Below are 27,297 nucleotides of genomic sequence, written 5' to 3'. Positions count from 1 at the left end.
CTACTCTACAACTCTAAGTAGCCTTGAAAAATAGCAGCCAGCACTTTTTGGTGGAAACCAATAACCTGGCAGCCACCAGAGAGATCAGAATGAGGCTGAGCTCTTCCACAGTGTTATTCCCCACATTCTGTAAGGTCAGTATTACCCTGATTTCACAATCAAAGATATCACAATAAAATAAAATGACAAATATCCTCTATGAATATAAATGCTAAAATAAAATCCTCAACAAAATACTAGCAAATCAAATCCTGTAGCATATAAAAAAAATTAAACACCAAGACCTGGTAGGATTTATTCCAAGAATGCAAGGTTGGTTCAACATAAAAACAATCAATGGAATCTACCATATTAATTAAGCACAGAAACAGCAACTGACAAAATCTAATATCCCTCCAAGGGGGGCAAAATCAACAACCAAAGAATAGAAAGGAACTTCCTCATCTAATAAAGGGCACTTACCAAAACCCACAGCTAACATTACACTTAATGCTCACAGATTGAAAGCTTACCCCTAAGATCAAAACAAGGGTGAACTGTTCACTCTCACTACTTCCATTCAACATTATGTTGGTGGTTTTAGCTACAGCAATCAGGTAAGAAAAAGAAGAAGTAACACTATTGCTATTTGCCAAAGCCACAAAAAATTAGGGCTAATAAACAAGTTCAGCAAAGTAGCAGGATATAAGATCAATATACAAAAGTCAGCTTTATCTCTATAAACAGGACTGAACAATCCACCCCCAACCACCAATTAAGAAAACAGTTCCAGTGACAATAGGGGTGTCTGGGTGGCTCAGTCGGTTAAGTGTCTGACTCTTGGTTTTGGCTCAGGTCATGATCTCAGGGTTGTGGGACTGAGCTCCGCATTGGGTTCCATGTTCAGTGCAGAGTCTGCTGGAGATTCTCTCCCTCTCCCTCCCCCACTGCCCCTCCCCCTGTTTTCTCTAAAAAAATAAAATCTTGAAAAAAAAAAAAACAGTTCCACTGACAATAAATAGCATTAAAAATAATAAAATACTAGGAATAAATTTTTTTAAAAGATGTAAGACTTGTACACTGAAAACTACAAGACATCATTGAAGGAAATTAAAGAAGACAAATAAATGGAAAGACATTTTACGTTCATGGATAGGAAGACTTAATATTGTTAAGAGGACAATGCTCTCCAAAATGATCTGCAGATTCAACGTAATCTCTATAAAAATTCCAGCTGCCATTTTCACAGAAATAGGCAAGGTGATCCTATAATTCATTCAGAAATGCAAGAGATCAGAACAGACAAAAACAATGTTGAAAAAGAAAAACAAAGCTGGAGGACTCAAAGTTCCCAATTTCAAAACTTACAACAAAGCTATGATAATTAAGATAGTGTGTTCTTTGCATAAGGATGGCATATAGATCTGTGGAACAGAATTGAGAGGTCAGAAATAAACCCATACATCTATAGTCAATTGATTTATAACAAGGGTGCCAAGAAAATTCAATGGGTTGCCAAGAGAATTCAATGGGAAAAGAACAGTCTTTCAGCAAATGGTGCTGAGACAACTAGCTATCCACATGCAAAAGAATGAATATGGACCCCTACCTCATACCATATACAAACACTCAGAAATGGAAAAAAGACCTAAATATAAGAGCTAAAACTACAAATCTCTTAGAAGAAAAGATAGGTATATATCTTTGTGACCTTAGATTATGTAATGGTTTCTTAGATATGACACCTAAAGCACAAGTAATCAAAGAAAAAGTAGAAAAGATAAATTAGAATTGATCAAAATTAAAGACTTTTGTTTCAAGGATACTATAAAGTTAAAAAGACAACCCACAGAATGACAGCACATATTTGCAAATCAAATATCTGAATATGCACGTTATATACAGAAGATGTAAAGGACTCACACAACTCAAGGACGAAAAGAAAAATAACTCAAAAATGAGCAAAGGACTTGAATAGACATTTCTCCAAAGAATATGTACAAACTGCCGACTGGCACATGAAAAGATGCCCAATGTTATTAGTCATTAATGATTCACAAATGAAAACCACAAAGAGATTTCACTTTACACCTACCAGGGCTGCTGTAATAAAAAAGATGGGCAATAACAAGTATTAATGGAAGATGTGGAGAAATTGGACTCTCATATATTGCTGGTGGGAAACAGCAGTTGGAAAACAGTTTGGTAGTTCCATAAAAAGTTAAACACAGAGTTAACATATGACTAATTCTACTCATTTGGATGTATACCCAAGAGAACTGCAAACATATGTTCAATCAAAAACTTCTACATGGATATTCACAGCAGCATTATTTATTATAGCCCCAAAGTGGAAACAACCCAAATGTCCATCAATGGATGAATGGATAAACAAAATGTAGTATTCATAGAATGGACTATTATTCAGCCATAAAAAGGACTGCAAACAAATCAATCAACGTGATACAATACATTAACAAAAGAAGGAACAAGAATCATATGATCCTCTCAATAGATGCAGAAAAAGCATTTGACAAAGTACAGCATCCTTTCTTGATCAAAACTCTTCAGAGTATAGGGATAGAGGGTACATACCTCAATATCATAAAAGCCATCTATGAAAAACCCACAGCGAATATCATTCTCAATGGGGAAAAACTGAGAGCTTTTCCCCTAAGGTCAGGAACGCGGCAGGGATGTCCACTATCACCACTGCTATTCAACATAGTATTAGAAGTCCTAGCCTCAGCAATCAGACAACAAAAAGAAATAAAAGGCATCCGAATCGGCAAAGAAGTCAAACTCTCACTCTTTGCAGATGATATGATACTTTATGTGGAAAACCCAAAAGACTCCACCCCAAAACTGCTAGAACTCATACAGGAATTCAGTAAAGTGGCAGGATATAAAATCAATGCACAGAAATCAGTGGCATTCTTATACACCAACAACAAGACAGAAGAAAGAGAAATTAAGGAGTCGATCCCATTTACAAGTGTACCCAAAACCTTAATATACCTAGGAATAAATCTAACCAAAGAGGCAAAGGATCTGTACTCAGAAAACTATAAAATACTCATGAAAGAAACTGAGGAAGACACAAAGAAATGGGAAAACATTCCATGCTCATGGATTGGAAGAATATTGTGAAGATGTCATTGCTACCTAGAGCAATCTACACATTCAATGCAATCCCCATCAAAATACCATCAACTTTTTTCAAAGAAATGAAACAAATAATCCATTTGTTTGGTTCCATACCAAACAAATTTGTATGGAACCACAAAAGACCCCGAATAGCCAGAGGAATGTTGAAGAAGAAAAGCAAAGCTGGCGGCATCACAATTTCAGACTTCCAGCTCTATTACAAAGCTGTCATTATCAAGACAGTATGGTACTGGCACAAAAACAGACACATAGATCAATGGAACAGAATAGAGAGCCCAGAAATGGACCCTCAACTCTATGGTCAACTAATCTTTGACAAAGCAGGAAAGAATGTCCAATGGAAAAAAGACAGTCTCTTCAAGAAATGGTGTTGGGAAAATTGGACAGCCACATGCAGAAGAATGAAACTGGACCATTTCCTTATACCACACACAAAAATAGACTCAAAATGGGTGAAAGACCTAAATGTGAGACAGGAGTCCATCAAAATCCTAGAGGAGATCACAGGCAGCAACCTCTTTGACCTCAGCCGCAGCAACTTCTTCCTAGAAACATTGCCAAAGGCAAGGGAAGCAAGGGCAAAAATGAAGTATTGGGACCTCATCAAGATAAAAAGCTTTTGCACAGCAAAGAAACAGTCAACAAAACCAAAAGACAACTGACAGAATGGGAGAAGATATTTGCAAATGACATATCAGATAAAGGGCTAGTATCCAAAATCTATAAAGAACTTCTTAAACTCAACACCCAAAGAACAAATGAACCAATCAAGAAATGGGCAGAAGACATGAACAGACATTTTTCCAAAGAAGACATCCAAATGGCCAACAGACACATGAAAAAGTGCTCAACATCGCTCAGCATCGGGAAATCCAAATCAAAACCTCAATGAGATATCACCTCACACCAGTCAGAATAGCTAAAATTAACAAGTCGGGAAACGGCAGATGTTGGCGGGGATGCGGAGAAAGGGGAACCCTCTTACACTGTTGGTGGGAATGCAAGGTGGTGCAACCATTCTGGAAAACAGTATGGAGGTTCCTCAAAAAGTTGAAAATAGAGCTACCATATGATCCAGCAATTGCACTACTGGGTATTTACCCCAAAGATACAAATGTAGGGATCCAAAGGTGTACGTGCACCCCGATGTTTATAGCAGCAATGTCCACAATAGCCAAACTGTGGAAAGAGCCAAGATGTCCATCGACAGATGAATGGATAAAGAAGATGTGGTGTATATATACAATGGAATATTACGCAGCCATCAAAAGGAATGAGATCTTGCCATTTGCAACGACGTGGATAGAACTGGAGGGTGTTATGCTGAGCGAAATAAGTCAATCAGAGGAAGACATGTATCATATGATCTCACTGATATGAGGAATTCTTAATCTCAGGAAACAAACTGAGGGTTGCTGGAGTGGTGAGGGGTGGGAGGGATGGGGTGGCTGAGTGATAGACATTGGGGAGGGTATGTATTATGGTGAGTGCTGTGAATTGTGCAAGACTGTTGAATCACAGATCTGTACCTCTGAAACAAATAATACAATATATGTTAAAAAAAAAAAAAAAGAAGATAGCAGGAGGGGAAGAATGAAGGGGGGAATCTGAGGGGGAGATGAACCATGAGAGATGATGGACTCTGAGAAACAAACTGAGGGTTCTAGAGGGGAGGGGGGTGGGAGGATGGGTTAGCCTGGTGATGGGTATTAAAGAGGGCACATATTGCATGGAGCACTGGGTGTTATGCACAAACAATGAATCATGGAACACTACATCAAAAACTAATGATGTAATGTATGGTGATTAACATAACGATAAAAAATTAAAAAAAAAAAGGATTGCAAAAAAAAAAAAAAGGAATGAAGCACTGATACATACTACAACATGGATGAACCTTGTGTTCATTATGCCAAGTAAAAGAAGCCAGTCACAAAAAGTCACAAATTTTATGATGATATGAAATGTCCAGACAGGTCAATCCATAGAGGCAGAAAGTAAATTAATGGTTGCCAGGGCTGGAGGAATGACTGCTAATAGGTATGTTTCTTTTGGGGGTAAAGAAAATGTTCTAAATTTAGATAGTGGCATAGGTTGTACAACTTTGTGAAAACACCAAAAAAATCACTGATTAAATACTTCAAAACATGAATTTTATGGTATGTGAATTATAACTCAATAAAACTGTTGTAGTTAATAAAAAAGGAAGCAGCATCGTAAGTGTATTTTTAACTTTAAACTTACATTTTCTGTGAGGCTCATGTTTTCTTTGCTGACATTTAACACTGTTGTCAGTAAAGCCAGATTTATGATGTTGAGTTACTTGACTTACTTCTTGAGGTAGAACTGCAACCTGAAAGTTAAAATTCTTATAAATGATTTAAAAACAAACTCTTATAACTACTTTTCCTCAAAGAGATAGAGTATTTGGTTGTAGAACTAAATAATAGGAGAGCTGACACTTGAGCTCTAACTCTAAAACCCATGTTCACAGTACCATATCAGAGAAAAAGTATCCAGAAGTTTAATTAGAAAATATTCTAGTTTTGGGTATAGTTTTTGGGTTGTTCTATTTGATATCTACATAAAGCTATTTATTACTCACATTGTCATATTTTGTCAATAAAGACTTAAAGTTTTTTAAAAAAGACTTTTTAAAGAGCAGTTTTAGGTTTACAACAAAACTGAGAGAAAGGTACAGAGATATTTCATATCCTTTCTGTCTCTACACATGTATGGCATTCTCCATTATCAACATCCTCCACCAGAGTGGTACATTTACTATAATCAATGAACCAATCCTGACACATCATTATTACTCAAAGGCCACAGTTTACATTGGGTTCACTCTTGGTGTTGTACATTCTATGTGTTCAGACAAACGTATAATGACATGTACCCACCATTAGAGTATCATACAGATTATTTTCAGTGCCCTAAAAAGCTTCTGTGCTCTGCCTATTGATCTTCCCCCTAACCTCCGGGCAACCACTGATCTTTTTACTGTCTCCATAGTTTCACCTTTTCCAGAAGCTTGAATACTTTTTAAAAAATCATGTTGAGTTGTCTAGAATGTGCTTATCAGATGAATACCAGGTTGCTTATTAATGCTTCACGGATTTAAGTGATATATGTGGTGGCTCATAATTCTTGGTATGTATAGGAGGAAATACAACATGACAGTGTTTAGTTAATATAAATAACGAAATAGCACCCAATACCAGGAGCAACATGCAGAAGATTCTGAGAAAATATAGTATCAAGTGTTGAGTTCCATCTCAAGGCAATAGGCAGTAAAATGACTAGCAGACCTTGCTGGAGATCTAGGGGAATTTTGGTAGTGAGAGAGGAAAGTGGAAGGAACAGTAAGAACACATAACCTGAAATGGGAATCATCTACTTGTGGGAAAGGGAAAATAAAGAGACCAATCTTACTAGAACAGACCATTTTACCAAGGAGTTGGATATACTTTATATAAGAATTAGGTAGAGTTAGATACTAGTTTCAGTTGAGGTTGAATTCCACTAGTACTGAACAGAGAGCCCTATACATTCTATAATATTTGAATAACATTCTTTGGGGCACCTGGGAAGCTCAGTTGGTTAAGCGCCTGCCTTTGGCTCAGGTCATGATCCCAGAGGGCCAGGATTAAGCCCCACATCGGGCTTCCTGCTCAGGGGGAGTCTGCTTTTCCCTCTGCCCCTCACCCCACTCTCGTGCTCCTTCTAATAAATAGGTAAAATCTTAAAAAAAAAAAAAACACAACTTTTTTTTTTTTTAAGATTTTATTTATTTATTTGACAGAGAAAGACACAGCAAGAGAGGGAATACAAGCAGAGGGAGTGGGAGAGGGAGAAGCAGGCTTCCCGCCGAGCAGGGAGCCCTATGCGGGGCTTGATCCCAGAACCCTGGGGTCATGACCTGAGCCAAAGGCAGACGCTTAACGACTGAGCCACCCAGGCGCCCCAAGAATAACATTCTTTTCGGGCTGGAAAAGAGGTCATCTAGTCTAGTGCCTTAATTTTGCATATGAGGCCACAGAGGCCCAAGGAAATTAGAGTTGCTCAATTTGAGTCACCAAACCTGATTTCCTGATTCTGAGTCCAGTACCAGATTTATCATACCACAGTGCCTCAGGGAACAAACTAAGTTCAAATCCAGAAGCTCTTATTAATTAGATATTTTGCCCAATAATGCCATTGGGCCAACACAGGTGAAAGGATCACCAAGAAAGATCATTAGGAAAGATACGTCAAACAGTACTATGTAAGAAGGACTAAAAAGGAAAGAGGCAAGAAGCAGGAAGCACAGATAGGAGGTTAATCTAGGTTTAGGATGACCATCTAAGGCCCAGTTGTGAGAACTGCCAAGAAATAAAAAGATTTCGAATCTCACTGCAAAAAAAAAAAAAAAAAAAAAAAAAAAAAATAGAGGGGAAAAAGGAAAAAGTTTTTACTCCATGCTTTTCAGATTATGTGCCTGGGGAAATGGTAGTGTTAGAAATAAGGGTAAGAAGCTTCAGATGAGGTGAATTCTAAGACATCTTTCGGCTGAGGTGATGGTGGGGTGTCTGTCTATACCTGTCTTCTAGGAAGTTGGAGATACTGGCTTAGATTGATCCTGATTGAGAGGTATGGAACACATACACTGAGTGGTTAAATTAGCAGCAAGGTAAGAGCCAATGTCACCAAATGATAAAACAAAAGGGGGAGAAAAAAAACTATTGTTCAGTGAAATACTGCCCAGTTGAATGGCTGGAAAAACAGAGGTTAAGAAAGAAGTTGAATAAAAAGCAAAAGGCAAGAGGGGAGTCAGGGTAATGTTTCCTTTTAGAGTATAAATCCTTGAAATAATTGCCTATATTTGCTACCTCCAATTTTTCTTCTCCCCTTCTCTCTTAAACACACTCTTCTTGGTATTTCACTCTTACCACTCTACTGAAACTGCTCTTGTCAAGATTTCCAATGACCTCAGATACAAAACTCTATGGTCAATTCTCAGTTTTCATTTTAACTGATCCATCACCAGCATTTGACACACTTGATTACTCTCCTTGACATCCATTCACTTGGCATCTAGAACACCACACTTTACTGGTCTTCTTCCTGTACAATGGCCATTCCCTCTCAATCTTGTTTGTCAGGTTCACCTAATCTCTCTGACTCTTTAAGGATGGAATTCTCCAAGGCTAAGTTATTAGACTTCTTTGGATGTAGATAAATAGATAGAGATATATAGATACACACATACATGCCCAAATTTCTCTCTCCAGCTTGGACATCTTCCATAACCATCAGAATCAATGTCCAACTCTACATCTCTACTCAAATATCTTTTTTTTTTAAAAAAGATTTTATTTATTTATTTATTTGAGAGAGTAAGTGAGCAAGAGAGCACGACCAGGGGGAGGAGCAGAGGGAGAGGGAGAAGACGACTCCTGGCTGAGCAGGGAGCCTGACGTGGGGCTCAATCCCTGGACTCCGGGATCATGACCTGAGCCGAAGGCAGACACTTAACCAACTGAGCCACCCAGGCACCCCTCTACTCAAATTTCTAACTCTGTATCTCCACTTAGATGCTTAATATATATCTCAAACTTACTATGACCAAAATTGAACTCCAGATCTTCCTCCACAAACCTACTTGACTTGCAATCTTCTCCATCTCAGGTAACAGCCACTCTATCCTTTTAGTTACTAAGACCTTAAGAGTCACACTCTTTAATCCATTTTTTTCTCTCTTAACCCTATATCCAATTCATCATTAGATGACAATTCCTTCCAAATATGCCTAGAATTTGATCACTTCTCCAGGCTCCTACTACTCTGGTCCGAGTCAGGATCAACTCTATCTTGATGATTCCAGTAGTCTCCTAACTAATCTGTTTCTATCCTGACTCCTCTACATTCTATTCTTAAGATAGCAGACAGAATGATCCTATTAAAATATAAATCAGATCATGTCATTCTGTTGCTCAAAACCCTTCACTGATTCCTCATTTCACTGAGTAAAAAACAATGTCCTTATAATGACCCAGAAGGTCCTGCATGGTATCTAATTACAGTTCCTACAACTCAGCCTATTGATTAAAAGCCATAATGGTCTTTTTTCTCTTCCTTGAGTACACCTGGAATTGTCTTCCCAACAGGGTCTTTGAACTTCTCTGGAATACCCTCACCTCAGGTATCTACATACTCTACTCCTCATTTCATTCAAATCTTTACTCAAATGTTACCTGATCATTCTCTTTAAAACTGCAAAACCTTGCCTCCCCCCCCGCCCCGCCAACATTCTCTATCCCCCTCTGAAATTTTTCTCAAACTTCTGTATTACCATCTAATATACCATGTAATCTACTTGTCCTCTCCTCCCCAGAATATAATTTGTTTGAGGGTCAGACTTTTTTTTTTTGTTTATAGCTATATTCTCATCACATAGAACAATGAACATGATAGGCCCTCAATAAATACATGCTGAATGAATTAATGAAATGAATGAATGATAACGAAGCATTCCTAAAAAATGAATGGTTAGTGGTATCAAATAAATTAGAGAGGAAAAGAGGGTTTGAAATTCTGGATATAGACTGCATTTAGATAGAAAGGATTTATGGATGATCTAAGAAAAACTTAGCATATTAGCAGAAGAGAACTATGTATTTTGTCACTCTCACTTTTTATGTTTATTTTACCATCATTTCCTTTGCTATTTTCTTCTCTCTACTCTGAAAATGTCACCATCACTGGAGGACATTAGAATAAATGAGGCTTTCATGGTGCAGGCTGTTGGTTTATAAACTTGAGAGAATATTCTTTCTTTCTTGACCAAAGCTGAGAAGATAGGTCAGTTACTAGCAAAAAATGTTGTAGGAATTTATTCTTTACCTTTTTCCTTTTTTTGGTCTGAGTCTACCTTTTTAGCAGAATTTCTTTTCCCTTCTTAATCTCTATTAAGGAATGTGAATTTGCTCATTCATATTTAAGACAACCAAGTGCCAGCATAAAGCTCCACATTCAAGTGGAAATTAATTAGTTAATAATAAGTGCATTAAGGCCTTTGTTGAATTTAAAATATAGTTATTATGATTTTGCAAACAGCTAAAATAAAATCCAAACTGATTTAAAAGAAAAATTATCTATATTCCCTCTCATGAGTCCAAAAACTTTTATATACGGCTGAAGAGACTTATGAAAATTCATGATTAAAACCGTTATTCTATTTTATGAGATTTTAGGAAAAAAATAATCATTGCATACTCACAAGAAAAATGTAAATTTGTTTTTTTAATTTAAATGTCTATCAAACAAGGTATACTAACTTTCTCTTGTAGAGTTGGCTGAAAGTGTTGAACCTTTCCAGATCCCTGTAAGGACTGCCAAATGTTGCAAAATTCATCATCATCTTTAGTAGGTACCTGGCAAAGCACAAAAAACTTCTTAAGGAACTGAAACATGAAAAAAATAAAGATTTATATTAAAAATAAAAAATTCATTAAAGTTATTTAGCAGTAGATAGAATATTAACTTCCATTATCTGAAATCTCAGTTCTTTTTTTCTGGCGCTCAGTACAGTCATCATAGAAATATTCTATTGGACTGAAAATGGTCTTAAAGCATGACAAATGTTATGGAAGATTATACTAAATCAATATCCCTACCAACAGATTTTTTTAAATCTCCCAATGTACTGATATCTCATTCAAGCTAACATTTAACAATTTTATTTTTAAAATCTTCATCTTACACAAAAGTAATCCAACAGATTAAAAAACCAGCTATTACTTATGAGGAGTTGATTTTGGGCAGATTAATAGTGATTACCTATGAAATCTGATTTTTGCTTCTGCTTCCTTTGCCATTACCTCCTTATCTGGGCTTTCTAATTAGTCTATAGCAAACACATTATTACTTGGATTAAAATGTGGTTAAGATTTGGGGACATGGAGTTAAACAAAGTTAAATGTCTCACACAAAACAATTCAATTTTTGTCCCCAGAAAGATAAAATAGAGGAAATCACCCATGAGTTGCATGGGTAGGAACCTGAAAATGGCTTTTAATAAATATAATTCTCTCTCTGTTAACCTCTCAAATTCATGTCATTTCATAGCAGATTGAATACAACATTAGTTATACAAATGTAGCTTGAAAAGTAAATATATGAAAAGAAAACAGACATTCTCAAGCTCATATTTAAAAATGTATTTCTTCTTTATAATTTTATAACAGATGTAGGATGTTATCAGTAGCATTGTTTTTTTTTAATTCTATTTATTTGAGAGAGAGCATGAGTGGGGCAGAGAGGGAGAAGGGGAGAAGCAGACTCCCTACTGAGCAGGGATCCTGACATGGGGCTCCATCCCAGGACCCTGGGATCATGACCTGAGCCAAAGGCAGATGCTTAACCGACTGAGCCACCCAGATGCCCCAGTAGCATTCCTTATTAGCCTATTAACTTAAAACAAATCTGAAATTGACTTGAACCAAAATTTTTTAAAAAACTAAGTCAAATTAGGTTTTACTTACAAAGTCTGCCTGAGATTTATAAGAGGGCAGAAAGAAATGAAAGACTAAGAGCCTTACTTGAGTAGGAACAAAAAGTGATTGAGGGGAATGGTTCAGGCCTCCCAAATGCCCAGATGAAATTGATGAATTTGAGCTATAGTGATTCACAGCTGGTTGTGGTTTCACAATGGCTGTCAACTTCTGATTTCCGGTTTCAGAGCGACTCCCATGAGTAAGATTCACCAAGGCACTTGTTGGCAGTCGATAACCTCTACCAGGTGAGCACCTAAAAATAAACAGTTATTTCAGAGGGAAATAATACTAAATGTGCTAGGGAGCAGAAGAACCAAATTATTTTTGGGTGGACAGTCAGTCCATAATCTGAATTAGTAAACATTACTTTTAAATTTAGTAGAGGAAGCTGAAATCATAGAAAGATCTCCATTTGTAAGATGATATATTTCTGAAACCGGACTTTATTTAATCCTCACAATAACCTAGTGAAGTATGTATCTTCATTACAAATGAGGAAACTGAGGGTCAGAATGCTTTTAATGACCTACCCAAAGTAGCACAAAGGTTAAGTGACAGAACCCATTCCATGCATCTTTCGTTCTATCATAATCTTTTTTTCCTGTAACTTTAACTTTTTTATCAGTGCTGCCCCAAAATAAGTAAATCTCACTCATATAAGTTAAAAACAAAAAATCCAAACCTCTGGCTTTAAACCTGCTAACCTCCAGTTATCTTTTCTCTCCTTCATGGTCAAACTTCTCAAGGGTCAGCTCAATTTCCTGCTTCCTCAAACCACCCCAGTGTGGCTGTACACCCACAATTCCACTAAAATATAAATCTGCGATCATGTCACATCTCTGATTTTGATGACTTCACATTGTTTTAAGGATAACGACCAAGATACCAAAATCATTAGCATGTCCTCAAAGTTGGCTTACAAGCTCCTGCACAGTGTGTTCCTTGCTTTTCTCTCTTACTCTAATCTTACATAGTTGCTGAAGTTCAGACACACTTGCATTCTTTGTTTTTTTTTTTAATGAATAAATCCTTTGTTGCCTCTTCTTGACCACCTGTCATTCTTCTTCCCTCTTCCTCCAGTTAACTATTACTCAGTCTTCAAGTCCCATCTTAAATATCACTTGTCAAAGACGCCTTTCTAGAAGTCATATTCTTACAGAAACCGGAACCTCTCCTTTCCAGCACTTCTCACATTTTAATTAAATAAGTAATACTATAATCAGTTACACAATTATCTCCCCCACTAAAATGAAAGCTTTGTGAGACTAGAAAGCATGTCTATCTTACTCATTGTTACATCCCTACTAGCATGTATGATGTCTTGCATATAACAGGAATTCAAATTGTGGACAAATAAGTAATGTAAAGTCACTGCCACGTGGATATATTTACAAAGCGTAATTATCATCAGGAAATACAAACCTTATTGTTAAGCCTCCAGGAAATTCTTCATCAAATAATACTTCAAATAGTACATCAGCTTCTCTATTGGCTGTTAAATAAGAGAGATTTAAAAATCATATGATGAAAAATCAGCATTTAAGTTTTTGGCTTGTAAGAGGCATTACAACTATCAGAGAATGGTATAGGGGATTATAGTAAATGAAAAGTAGATAAACTTGCAGATTACCTTACTGGTATTAATTTAAAGTAAAATAATATTTTAAATTAGATGCTATGAGGGGATTAATTATATTTTTCTCTGTGCTTTTTGTCTATGTTGGAAATTATTCATAATAAAAGTTAATAAAAGAGGTAACTTCGGAGTTTGCAGTTCAGAAGGTACTGCAGTAAGACAGATAAAAGACAATGACGATTTGAAAGCATGGCAGTTTATTTAATAAAGGGAACAGAATGGAGAGAACAGAAATATTATTAGATAGACCTGGCAGGAATTTGTGGCCTGTGTAGATAAAAAGGACAGAGATGCCAAAGATGACTCCAAGGTTCTGGCTGAGATGACTTGGTAGATTATGGATGCCATAACTGAGATATGAGACACATGAGAAAGTGCAATAAACTTAGATAGGAACAGAGAAGAACAAATTTGGCAGAGAGGCTGATGAGATATATCTAGCAAGATTAAATTTACCCGAAATGCCAAGGTAAAGTGAAATAATTAGCTATATTTGAATTCTAAGCCCAAATTAATAATAGAGTCTATCACAGTACTTCAGAATTGACCAACCCTACCCCCTTCCCTCTCCCCTCCTCTCCCTCCCTTCCTCCCTTCACCCCTCCCCCTCCCCCCCCCCCGTCCTCGATTTCTCTCCACCTTTCCACCACCCCTTTTCCACTTTATTGGTTCTGTTTCTCTAGAGAACCCTAATACAATATTTGATAATATCCTAGCCGGGGGTAGGAGTGGAGGGATGTCTGTCCCCCATCCCCAGTCCTTCACTGCTCAGCTGAAACCAGGCCTGCAGAGCTCACCCATTCCCCAACATCCACCTGTATCTTTCAACCTACTTTTACCTGAAATCTAAACTCAAGAAAGTAAGGCTCAATGAGAGGCAGGAGTTTCTCCTCTGAAGGCTTAAAGCTCACCTTTTAGGTTCTTATTCCCTATCTGAGGGAGGGGTATTCCTCAAAAGATTATTAAGATTATAAAAGGTAAGAGGACTGTTTACTCCCTTTAGCGAAACTGACTATGGAGATAAGGTCTCAGCTAAGGGCAGTAATGAAATATTCCCCTTTTTATCCATGGCAGACATGGTTAATCAACGACAGAGCTCTTTCCCACTCAGCATAGATACAGCTTTAAAATCCTTCTCAAGACAAATCCCAAGCAGTCACTATTACTGATAGGAACTGTCAGAATAAAGGAAACTTCTATGTTATCAGAGTCCTAAGGCCTTATATCAAGACAACTATAATACAATCTAATAAGCCCAGTATTTGAACAGCTGAATCAGGGGGTTGAGCAGATAGCAGCAGGAGGGTTGTTTCATTATACCCATGTGGCCCTTACCATTCCTAGTCCAGACAATCAGACCCAGGTTGAGTGCTTGAGAGATGAAAGGACAGTGCTGCCAATACCTTGACCCCTTGGCACTGGATTTGCTGCTTCATGCTAGGCTGACTTTTTTTGGTATCTACACTGCAAAGCTGCTCAACCAGGCATCGCTTTGAGCACATTTAGATCCTTAGTTGCTTCTTCCCTTTTCCTCCATTCTCTCTCTTTTTTTTTAAATAAAAAATACGTGACATAAAATTTACCATCTTAATTATTTTTAAGTGTACAGTGCAATAGTGTTAACTATATGTACATTGTTGCCTTCTGCTTAGATATAAGGCACAGAAATTTGTTTTACTTTACAATTTTAGATGCAGTTGAAGACACACCAAGTATTGAGATATTACCCCCTTTAATTCCTATGATGGTGCCCCGAAGGCCAACTGGAACTGAAAAGTTCTCTCTCACATTTACCACACGGTCAAAGAGACGAAATTCTGCATCTCGATCAGGAATGACTCCATGTTGCTGTTCTAAAGGCTGAAGAGAAGAAAGCTTTAATTATTATTAACTCTAATTTGAAATAATTTTTCTATTACTATAACAAAAACATTTTGTTCCTTCTATACTTTCAAAATAAAAACAACTTGGATAAGAAACTTACTCTGTACAGCAAATGGGGCTTCACTGTCACTCGTACCTTCTTATTATTCTTTCTTTGCTGAAGAAAGAAAAATTTTTAAATATTTAAAAACATTAAATTATAAAATTATTGTTATCTGGATTTACATTAAAAATATAAAATTATTATTATTCAGTTGGACATCATTTATTACTATTCATTTTTAAAAGCCAAATGAAATGAGCAATTTAAAGAATATTTGAAGTTCTTCAGATGCAGCAGGAAGGAATAATAAATTCTTACTTAAAAAAATTTTTGGGGGGCACCTGGGTGGCTCAGTTGTTAAGCGTCTGCCTTTGGCTCAGGTCATGATCCCAGGGTTCTGGGATCGAGTCCCGTATCGGGCTCCCTGCTCAGCAGGAAGCCTGCTTCTCCCTCTCCCTCTGCCTATGGCTCCCCCTGCTTGTGCTCTCTCTCTCTCTGTGTCAAAAAAATAAAATAAAAACTTAAAAATAAGTAAATAAATACATAAAACCTATTTTCCTTACAAAAATTTTAAAGATTTTATTTATTTATTTGAGAGAGAGAGAGTGCACAAGCAGTGGGAGAGGCAGAGGGAAAGGAAGAAGAAGGCTCCCTGCTGAGCGGGAAGCCTGACCCAGGGCTTGATCCCAAGACCCCAAGATCATGACCTGAGCCGAGGGCAGATGCTTAAGCAACTGAGCCACCCAGGTGCCCCTTAAAATTTTTTTAAAGTTAAATTTTTTGTTGAAGTATAAGGCATAGAAAAATGCAAAATTGTATGTATACAGCCTGATGAATTTTTATAGTATGAGCCTATCTATGTATAACCATGCTGAGTTCAAGAAAGAGAACATTACTAAGCACAACATAAGAACTCCTGTATTTCTTCCCAGTTACTACTACCTTCCCCAAAGTAACCTTACTGCTAACAAAAGATTAAATTGTTTAGAACTTTATGTAAATGTTATCCTATTCAAATGCTTTTTTACTCTAAAAAGAATTGTACATGATGGTCAATGAAGATCTATATTAAAAGAAAAAAAAAGTATAAAGTACTGATCTATGACAATACTGTGGGTTTTATGGCTACTTATAAAAATTAAGGTGGCACTGATTTAATAAAGCCCTAGCTTTTGGAATCTCTTATGAAATTGGCTTTGATGTCTGAATTTTTTGATCATGTAACAAATGCTGGAAGAAGAGTTCTGTCCCATCTTTACTCCTTGTCAATTTTGTGAACTCACACTCACCTTAAGCATCAGCCTCCTTCTACTGTAAAATAGAAACAACATTACCTGTTCTACCTAATAAAACCATGAGAATAGTTTATATCCATTGCAATCCATAACTACCATTCACATTACATATTTTTAAGTGAATTCTTACCAACTAAGACAAACGGCAACAGTTTACTTATTTTGCAGCCACCTATCTTTAGAACATACCTTATGGAAATAAGTACAAAAGAGAATAAAACAACTCCAAGCTATAGAGACCATACACTACAGAGTTCATGTATTTATATATTATAAAATGCTCAAGACTTTAAACAGACCCTATTATCTTTTACTATAAAGGCATTTCATTTATTCTTTCAACAAATCTTTACTGAGTTACATTTATGTGCCATGTATTGATCTAGGTGCTAAGTATAAAACAGTAACCTGTTCCTTTACTTAGGGAGACATACAAGCAACAAATGTTTGAAGGTAAAAAGCATAGAGAAAAATAAAGCAGGGAAGGGGGATCAGCACTGTGGAGAGAGAGATCGCAGTTTTAAATAAAATGAATAGTGAAGGCAGTACTGACAGGATGTCTATGCTTTCAGCCCACAGCAGACTAGGACTAATAGGGTACAATTTGTGCCCCCTGACAACAGCAAGAAGGAGAAAAAATAAGTATTTTAAGTAATTTTAAAAAGCAGACCCCAAACTTATGCCTGGAGTTCTGTATATGAAAAAAAAAAACAAACAACCCATACGCTTTAATACATCTCTAGGCATTACTACATTATAGCACTGATTAGAGGACACGGCAATCAAACCCGATTCATTAAGCAAATTAATAAACTGAGGAATTTTCACAATAGGCTCCAACCCACAGCTACGAAATGAAAAGTTCTGGGTCTGGCTATTTAAAATGTGATCATCTGGGAGCTTGTTAGAAATGGAGACTCTCAAGCATCAAAATAAAATTTGGGGGCTTAGAGTAATAAACTTTTATTAAGTGGAAAACTCATTTCAAAAACAATGCTGTACAAATGGATTTTACTCTAGGTTGAAAGACAAAAAGAAATGCCGGTTAAAAAAAAATGAAATGCAGGTTTCTATCCTTATCTGAGTATCAGTGACCTTTCAAATAATCAAACTCTTGGCTCTAAGCCGTATATTTTTTCCTAAAGAGAAAAAGAGTCATCCAGTAGTAATTTTCCAGACTGTCTTCACAGCTCTTGAATATGTGATAAGAGAATTCAAATAATAATAGCCAAGCATTGTTAGACATTAAAAACAGGCATTATTAGAAGGAGTTTACATGCTTTAACTTAGTTAATCCTTTCGATGACCCTATGAAGTAGTACTGTTTTATTCTCATTTTACCAGTGAGGAAATAGAGGCATGGAAAGTAAAAGTAAGTATCTTAAGTATCTTGCCTAAGGTTAAAAGTATTGAAAGAGAAATGGGGGAAAATGGCTTCATAGCCCATTTCTTAACTTAGTTTGCTATTAGACTGCTGTGTTAGCAACGCAACATCATTTTAATAAAAAGGCAAATGTGTGGAAAATAAAATCAAAAGTTAAAGAAGGGAATATAATCAATCCATTTTCCATTATATCAAGATAATCGAGGATCAAAATAAGTAAAACAGTTAAGCCTACACAGAAGATTATTGCTTTTCAAAATCAAGACATAAAAAAATAGGAAAGATTAAACAGGATTTAAAAAATATTGAATGTGTTTGTGGGTGGGAAAGTACACTTTAGAAAGCGATTCTGTAAAAGTGAACTAAACACAATGTTTATGTTCTATAAAAAGAACTATGTCTTTAAAGAACTTAGAATAGGAAGGCAGAGGGGATTAACCTTATTTCTTAATCACAAACTTTGTATTTTGGCTAGAATTACAGAATATTAATTCCTAAAATTAGAAACGTCATTAGGACATAAAATTTAAATGTTATAGCTTTTATATATTAAAGTGCATTTCTTTTTATTCAGATAAACTTATTAATGGCCACTGGAAATGGCTGGAACTTTTTTTAAAACTAAAGGATTACCTGACATAAATTAAAATCACTGAGTTCATGTTTTATTTGGTTGAAACAAAATTAAATTATTTGTAGGATGATATACAGTCCATTTAACTTCAAATCTCATCAAGCATCTTGGGTTATCGAAAATTAGTACCTTGCACTTTTCGACTTCTTCCTCAATTTTCTCAACAATAGCTGCATCCAGAATTTGTAAATCACAAGAAGAACGAGACAAAGTACTGACAGGATGTCCCTTTAGCCAAGTAATAATTTCTTGAACTTTCTCAGCACTACATTAAAAACAATAATTTTTTCACAATGATTAAAACTTTGAGGTTTTATACAAAAGGCCTAATATAAATTTCCTGAGGGCTGTGAATTATAAAAGACATAAAATACATAAATAATAATTAATCACTAAACTTAATTGGGACTAGTTATAAATCTAATGTGAACATGGACATATTACTTCTCAGTAACTTAAAAAAACCCACAAAATTAGTTTAAAAGTACTTTACTGATATAAGTGAAATAAATTATATGAAGATCTTAAAGCAAATATATATGAAATTATATATATATATATATATATATATATATATATATATATATATATATGAAACCCTCCTCACAAAAGTAATATAAATTCTTGATAAACTAGCTACTGTACCTTTCACTGGAACACTAAGCTGAACTATGAGCCAATAAATACCACAAATTTTGCTTACCCGTTCTCATTTTCTCCAGGCCAAATGTCATCTTCATAGAATACATCGTCTTGGCTATTTTTGGCTATATAACTAAATAGTTCTGGAGCTCTAGCCAAACAAACAAAAATACTGCTTAGAAAATATATATGGCTAACTTCACATAAACTTCCCCATCAAATAATTCTGGATCCCAAGGGGACATATAAAACATATTGAGGACTGATTGTAACACACAGAGTATTAATAAGGGATAGAGATAAATGATTTGAAAGTATTCACAGGCCCTCAAAAAACTTTCAGTAGCTGAGGGAGAAATGATTCAATTCATAAACTGTAATAAACTTTAATTACTTATTCAATTACTGACTCTAATCGCTCTCAGATCATAATGATAGGTGATAAATGGACAAAAATAATACCTACATGTTCATTTTCTAATTTTCACAACTAAGCTGGAGCATCCCACAATAAAGAAAATTAAAATACACTAGAAGTTTCTTTTGATATTCCTCAAAACTCCACTGCTTCCTGAATAGTGCAGGACTTTTAAATACACATAGCAGATTGAACATATGTGCTTAATTTTTTGCTCACTTCCCAACCTACTAAAAATAGAGTAAAGTATAAAATACTGCATAGACCCAGAAAGGCATGAAAAGAGAGGTGGTGAGTCTGATACCATATATGAGTTGTTAACAAAATTTTAGAAACTGGAAACTGGATGGGTAAGCATTAACTGGTTTGAAAGATAGGAAAAAGCTGCACCCTAAGCAACCAGGGTGGGAAGTCAACAACAAGCAAGATAATTTAAACTGCAAGTCTGCAAAAGCGCAGGAATTATGGGCTCCAGGTACATTTTAATGCCGTAGTATGGGCAGGGTGAAGTTTACTAGGCTTTAGTTGAAAATTTTGTATAATAAGCAGTTGGATGATCATGTGCTTACTCACCTTCACCCCAGCATAAGACCTGTCTGTAGTTTATCTTTTGGAGAGGTTGAACAGGGGATGCTCTAGCTTTAGGTATACAAGGCACAGGGAGATGGGTGGGTAGGGCATGAAGAGATGATAGGGAATTAATGAAAGTGTAACTACTACATAACATGTTGCTAGGAAGCAGGCTAGGAAGTGTAACTTCTTTAGGAAGCACACTCTTGAGATGAAAGTAAGCAAGAAGAAAGTTTATCAGAGAGCTCTTGTGGAATCAAAACATGTAGAAGGGAAGGAAAAAAGGAAGGAAGCAGAATTGGGCAGAGAGAGAAGTTGGGCTGTGATCCACTGTTAATGAACTCCTTGGTCAGTCCTACAGAGATCTCAAACTAGGATGGCCCTTCAGATTTATCCTGAACTGGGGCAATCAGGTCGGCTGGGTCTTTCACACCTCCTTGCAGATCAGGTGTTGGATCTGTGGCTGTTGTGGGAAGGGGATATAACTTTAGGTGAGGCAGTTCTCTTCTGCAAGGCAATTCTGAAGAGAGCTCACAGCTGAGGACTGTCAGACAACAGCATTTAAGCTGCTATAGAAATAAGTCCTTTAAAGGGAGGTTTGGAGGGCATCTCATAGTATCCATTACATAATAAGTTCCCTTTACCCTGGTTAATATCCAAAACACTGGAAGTCAGTTTTGTTCCTCATATCTGTCCTCCAAGGAAAAGGCTGGAGGCTACCTCTCTAGGAAAACTAGCCAGCCTGAGAGAAAATATACACATACAGGTAGTGATAGTTGGAGGTCCTTTGCAGAAATAGCAAAGTCCCACCTGACAAGCCCCACCAGAGCACACTAAATTTCCAATCAGCTTTTTAGTGCCCCATTCTTAAATATGATTAGACACCAAAGAACCACCAGACAAGTAAAAAAAAAAAAAATCTTTAATGTGAAAGGTGCAATGAAATCAAACAGAAAAAAAAGAGCAATGTGGAGAAAACAGAAAATATAGAGAAGAAAAACGATCTTCAGAGAAAGAGACACTATAAAAAAGCAATGTCAGAGAAAAAGGACACACTTTTAGAAATTAAAAATGATTAAATCAAATAAAAATAAAAATGATATAAGTTGAAGAAATCTCCCACAGAGTAGAACAGAAGTGTAACAATATAGAAAATGGGTGAGAAGAGATAAGAAAATAAAGAGCATTAATCCAGGTCTATCATCTAACAGAAGTCTCAGAAAGACAGAACAGAAAAAAAGGAGAGGAGGAAATTATCAAAGAAATAATACAAGAAGTTTTCTCAGAATGGAAGGTCATCAGTTTTAAGTGTGAAAGGACTGAATAGCCAAAGGAAAGAAAGAAGACCCATACTAAGGCACACATCATCACATTATTAAAACAGCACTGGTAAAGGGAAGATTCTGAAAAGATTTCAGAAAATGAAAACGGATCACAGACAAAGATTCCGAATCACAATGGCACAGGACTTCTCACCAGCAAAGGAAACAAAAAGAGAATAGAGCAGTACTTTTCAAATTCTGAGGGAAAATAATCTCCAATTTAGGATTCTACACCCAGGCCAGCTATCAATCAACCCTGGTCAGGGAAGAATAAAGACATTTCCAGACACTCAAGCTCTCTCAGGAAGCTACCAGATTAAGTGCTCCATCAAACTGGAGACATAAAACAGAAAAAGGTATGAAAGCCAGGAAATAAAGGAATCCTACAAAGCAGAATGGTGAAGGGAATTCCTAGACAGTAGAGAGAAACTCTAGAATGAGAGCTGTGTAATAGCCCTAGAAAACAATTAGTTTACACTGAAGCAGGAAGACAGAAGGTTTCAAGGAGGAAGTCTATAAGAAAAAAAATGGAACTGAGAGATCTCCTGATCTGTTTGACTATATTAAGTCTTTCAGCTATGACAAAGAGTTTAGGGCTGAATTAGTTATATGAATATAGACAATAAGCAAATGATTAAACAAGAGGGGGAAAACAAAAATGTGTACAGAAAGGAAATGCAACCATAATACTCTACAGGGTCCACCTGTGACCATTTACATTATCTCAATCAAGTAAACCTTAAATACAGATTTAATACAACTATAATGAAAGGGGAAATACACACACACGTGTGTGTAATGTGCAGGAAGGTGAGGAAATAGAAAGGGTAGGTAGCAGAAGAGAGCTAAAGCTTCATCTTTCATGGTATGAAATCAATGCATATGTCAAGTTGAAAAATAATGAAAAAGTAGGATAAATACAACATTTGAAAGAAATATGGAAGTGAACAAAAGAAATAAATTTTCAGATGGTAATATAGGATTGAATTATGTTCCTTCCCAAAAAAGACAGATTGAAGTCCCACTCCTACTACTTTCAGAACGTGACTTTATTTGAAAATAAGGTTTTTATTGAGGTTATAAAATAAAAATGAGGCCTTTAGGGTGGGCCCTAATCTAACATGATTTTTTTATCTTTATGAAGTGTCTTTATGAAAAGAGGAAATTTGGACACAGAGATAGGCATTAACAGAGAAAAGATCATGTGAAGATGTACAGGGAGAACACGGGAAGGTGGAGGACTGGAGTTAAGAACAAATGTGTGAGGCCACAAGAAGCTAGCAAAGAGGCATGGAATGGTTCCTTTCCTATCATCGTCAAAGGAAGCATAGCCCTACCAAACACCTTGGTTTTGGACTTCTGGTCTCCAGAATTGTGAGACAATAAATTTCTGTTGTTTTAAGCCATCCAGTTTGTGCTACTTCATTATGGCAGCCCTAGTAAACTAAGAGGATCCTCAAATACAAGGTTAGAAACCAGTAGAACAAAGGAATGAATATTCAATTGTGAATGAGAAGTAAACGTTTTCCCTATAAATCTTTGTCACTGAGTAACTCAGTTAATCTCAGTACACAGTTTTCTCATTTTTATAACGAGGAGCTGAGATTTATTGATTTCTTAGACCATTTCAGCATAAAATTCAATAATTTTAGGACAGTAACCTATTATCTGGTTGGAGTTTTAAGATTCAGAAAATCCACTGTGTGAAGAGTTGTTTTGTTTATCCATACCAATCCTCTTACTACTAACATAGACATGCAAAGTAGTGAATAATTTATGATAGCAAGTTAAGGCAAATTTTCATTAAAAGGAGGCCAAGGGGCACCTGGCTGGCTTAGTTGGTGGAGAGTGCAACTCTTGATCTCAGGGTTGTAGGTTCAAGCCCCACACTGGGTATAGAGATTACTTAAAAAAAAAAAAAAAATTAAAAAAAATTAAAAATTAAAAAAAAATAAAAGGAGGCCAGTTCTCATCATCTTTTTTTCATTTCTGAAACAAATAATACATTATATGTTAAAATAAAAAAAGAAGATAGCAGGAAGGGAAAAATGAATGGGGGGAAATTGCAGGGGGAGATGAACCATGAGAGACTATGGACTCTAAAAAAAAAAATGAGGGTTCTAGAGGGGATGGGGGTGGGGGGATGGGTTAGCCTGGTGATGGGTATTAAAGAGGGCATGTTACTGAATAGAGCACTGGGTATTATACGCAAACAATGAATCATGGAACACTACATCAAAAACTAATGATGTAATGTATGGTGATTAACATAACATAATAAAATAAAAAATAAAATAAATAATATACAGTATTTTTTTATATTCTTTTAGCTAATAGCTATGATGCTCCATGATATAAAATTAAGTTTATATGTAATATGTCACATTATTTACCAAAGGAAACATTTTTTTGTCTAAAATTGGTATCAGCAAAAGCAAAATAGTTATTACATTCCACATTTTGGGGATGCTTAGTAGAATCTTGTTAGGCACTTACCTCTCTAAGTACTCTGCAAGAAGCTGTTCTGCTGCAGATGAATACATCCACTCACTTCCAACTTTCTTGGTATATCCAGGTACCTCCTCATTTTTTTTGTTGAATTTGAGATTCAAACCCACATTTGCTTTATGGTCTCCATGAGGGCTGAATTTAAATCACACACACACACACACACACACACACACACACACACGTTTTAAAATTTTGTTCAAAGAATACAAAAAGTTTTGCTTTCAAAAAATTCTTAGAAAAATTTAGTTTTGATTGTTCTATAGTTTTCATGGTTATTTCCTTTTTTTTTTTTTTTTAAAGATTTTATTTATTTATTTGCGAGAGAGAGAATGAGAGACAGAGAGCACGAGAGGGAGGAGGGTCAGAGGGAGAAGCAGACTCCCCGCTGAGCAGGGAGCCCGATGCGGGACTCGATCCCGGGACTCCAGGATCATGACCTGAGCCGAAGGCAGTCGCTTAACCGACTGAGCCACCCAGGCGCCCTCATGGTTATTTCCAAAGTAGCAGTAAGGCTTTGAAACCCAAGTTAACAAATCATATAAATAGGTTATGTATCTAGAGAAGAGAATGAAATAAGAAAATGCAGGGAAATATATTATTGAGATTCACACACACCTTCTGATACCTTTTTTCAAGGTTCAATTTGTTAGCTGCTAAAAATAGGAACTGTCTTTCCAAACATCTAAAACATGTCCCATTTAGATGAAAGATCACCATCAGAGGAATTTATACATAATTTTTAAAGAAAATTCAGAGCAATTAATAAAAGAAAATACTAAAATATTAACCAGTTTATCTTTATCATTTAATTTTTTCTGCCACTTTAAATAAATTTCTCTAACATAAACTTACTTTCTCCTAGATCCTCTTCCAATAAAAATACTTCCTGTAAACCTTGAAACAAGGTATCCACTCACTCCAAGACGACTGGCCAACACATATCCTGGGTTGTACTTTATAGAATATTTCTTTAAATATAAAAACAAAAAGGTCAATTATGGAAACACAAAGCATCAAATGTTATTTCTTTACCTTTAAAATCTGGAGATAATCAAGACATCACTAACCATTGGAATGTGGCAATATAAGGATTCTCAAAAGTAAGTGATCCATTTCCCTTTTTTTTTTTTTGAAAGGATCTGTAGGCAGAATTTTTCTGCTCCTCTCTCTCCTTAAAGGACAGAATTCCCAAGGATGGATGAAAGGGGGAGGAAATATACAATTTGTGAAACTGTCTCAAGAAATAAAGTCTACTGTAAGTCTAAATGGCAAACTCTGCAGGCAAGAACTATTTTTAAACATTAATTTTCATATTCCAAGTAAGGATTAGTAAAGTACTGGGACATAATGAGGCCTTGATGATTATTACATTGAACTAAAACATGAGTATGTCATCAAAACAGTTGCTACTGAGCAAAATTAAAAATGTTCTTCATATATGAATATAAGTAATATTCATTTTCCCTTATATTTACTATCATATGAAAGTAAGAAGTATGTATAGGCTTATAGTTAATACAGTCAAAGAAATATAACCTTAATTTGTGTACTTAAGGGAAGAAACTATGAAGATTAAAACAAATATATCATATCATATAATTTTTAACCAGGAAGCAAATTATAAATCCTGTACCAAAAAGGGTAAGCTACCATATAACCCTAACATAATGTACATAATAATGACACACACTTATTTTATATGGATTTCATATACTATATTCATATGAATGTGTATAAATATAATACATATTTATATGAATTATATGCATATTTTATATGTCTACAATAACCCCCAAATAAATTTTTTTAGCTGCATGGAATATATAAATTCATTATTAAAATATGTTAATATCCTGGTAAAGAATGCAATATAGTTTTTCCATCAAGAGCATTATTAGGTTTAGAAATAATACAGACAAATCAAATATGCTTTCCAGAATAGACAGGAAGAAATAAGGTAGTAGTTCTCTATCACAGGTAGTATCACTTATTTTTCTACTAAGCATCTGGAAATGTATAGGGGCACATCATTCAGTTACTGGCATGGGCTACTACCTCTTCGTGTCCAGGGGACAAAGATGCCAACTATGCTGTCCTATATAGGACAGTCCTATTTTACACATTGTTGTCCTATCCAAAATACCAATGGTATTCCTTTTGAGAAGTATTTGGTTATGGTATAATTAAAATTGATGAAGACCATCACAAATATTCTAGAAAATGTAAAATAAAAAGCAGAGAACATTGGAGTAGAGAAAGAGGCTTGAGTAAAAGTTAAAGAAAGTATGTAAAGAGAAAGAGAGCATAGTGGAGAAGGCATGCCTAGCAACACTGTACGTTGGAGGTGGGCAGGCTCATTCAGATCTAGAAAAAGCTAGGGATGAAGGAACATAAATAAGTTGTTCTTCCTCCACTAACTCCCAGAACAGAGAGCTCCAGCATCTTAATCAAATGGGACACTCTTCTGGTTTCCTGACTGTGCTTTCTGAATTCTTTCTCCAAAAGACACCTGATGGTAAGAATTTAGGGACTTGTCTGCCTTCCATAAAGTTTCCTCAAGTATATGCTGATGTTCAATGCCTTGAGTTCATTTTACAGGATATAAAGCTTTAGAATTTACAATTAGAGAGAATAAAAGTGTAAGTATCAATAGCTGGCTGACTGTGAATTAATTTCAAATTAATTATCTAGTCAATCAATAAGAATATACAACAGATATCAGAATCCTCCTCCTATTGTAATAGGGAAAAATAAAAGGAGGCCAGTGAACATCTTTGGAGAAAAAGGTCCTAAAAAAGGATGCTGTGAATGTAAAGGCAGTTTCCCAATTTTTTCTAGTGATTGTTCATCTTTAGCTTCCATTGCAGAAAGGCCATTACTTGTAACTAAAAATGTGGGCATTGATTATGAAAAGTTTATTTAAAAAAAATCTAAGTCTATTCCCAGAGGGTGGGCTAAAAAATGTGCCCCTTCTTAAGCTTGAACATGATAACCCATAAAAACTGTTATAGATTAATAATGGGATTTCAGTGATTTTTCTCCCCTGAACATTTTTTTTTAGATTTTTATTTTTATTTATTTGAGAGAGAGAGAGCGCACACAAGCAGGGGTAGTGGCAGAGGGAGAGGGAGAAGCAGGCTTCCCGCTGAGCAGGGAGCCAGATGCAGGGCTCGGGGCTCGATCCCAGGACTCTGGGATCATGACCTGAGCCACCCAGGCGCCCCTCCCCTGAACATTTGCATGAAGTTTGAGCACAGATTCCCCACACTCATTT

The 27,297-nt window shown here is 35.9% G+C and overlaps 1 protein-coding gene across 5 annotated transcripts in view; it reads right to left on the bottom strand.

Moving 5' to 3' along the window:
- XRN1 (5'-3' exoribonuclease 1) overlaps window positions 1-27,297 on the bottom strand; it is a 112,952-nt gene that overhangs the window by 23,391 nt on the left and 62,264 nt on the right. For 3 of the 5 annotated variants that reach the window (XM_078070964.1, XM_078070981.1, XM_078070967.1), the window contains exons 24-33: window positions 24,876-24,991; window positions 24,009-24,155; window positions 19,264-19,353; window positions 18,690-18,825; window positions 15,305-15,361; window positions 15,048-15,180; window positions 13,107-13,176; window positions 11,730-11,937; window positions 10,467-10,592; window positions 5,392-5,500 (exon numbers count right to left, since the gene is read on the bottom strand). In XM_078070964.1, the coding sequence (XP_077927090.1) occupies window positions 5,392-5,500; window positions 10,467-10,592; window positions 11,730-11,937; window positions 13,107-13,176; window positions 15,048-15,180; window positions 15,305-15,361; window positions 18,690-18,825; window positions 19,264-19,353; window positions 24,009-24,155; window positions 24,876-24,991 (1,192 nt within the window). The remainder of the gene's footprint in view (window positions 1-5,391; window positions 5,501-10,466; window positions 10,593-11,729; window positions 11,938-13,106; window positions 13,177-15,047; window positions 15,181-15,304; window positions 15,362-18,689; window positions 18,826-19,263; window positions 19,354-24,008; window positions 24,156-24,875; window positions 24,992-27,297) is intronic. The other 2 variants (XM_036096342.2, XM_078070985.1) reach the window with 1 other exon arrangement.

Source organism: Halichoerus grypus, chromosome 1 (assembly GCF_964656455.1).
Source record: "Halichoerus grypus chromosome 1, mHalGry1.hap1.1, whole genome shotgun sequence".
Taxonomy (NCBI): domain Eukaryota; kingdom Metazoa; phylum Chordata; class Mammalia; order Carnivora; family Phocidae; genus Halichoerus; species Halichoerus grypus.
The sequence above is the reverse complement of the archived record's forward strand: the minus strand, read 5'-3'. Positions and strand labels throughout refer to the sequence as shown.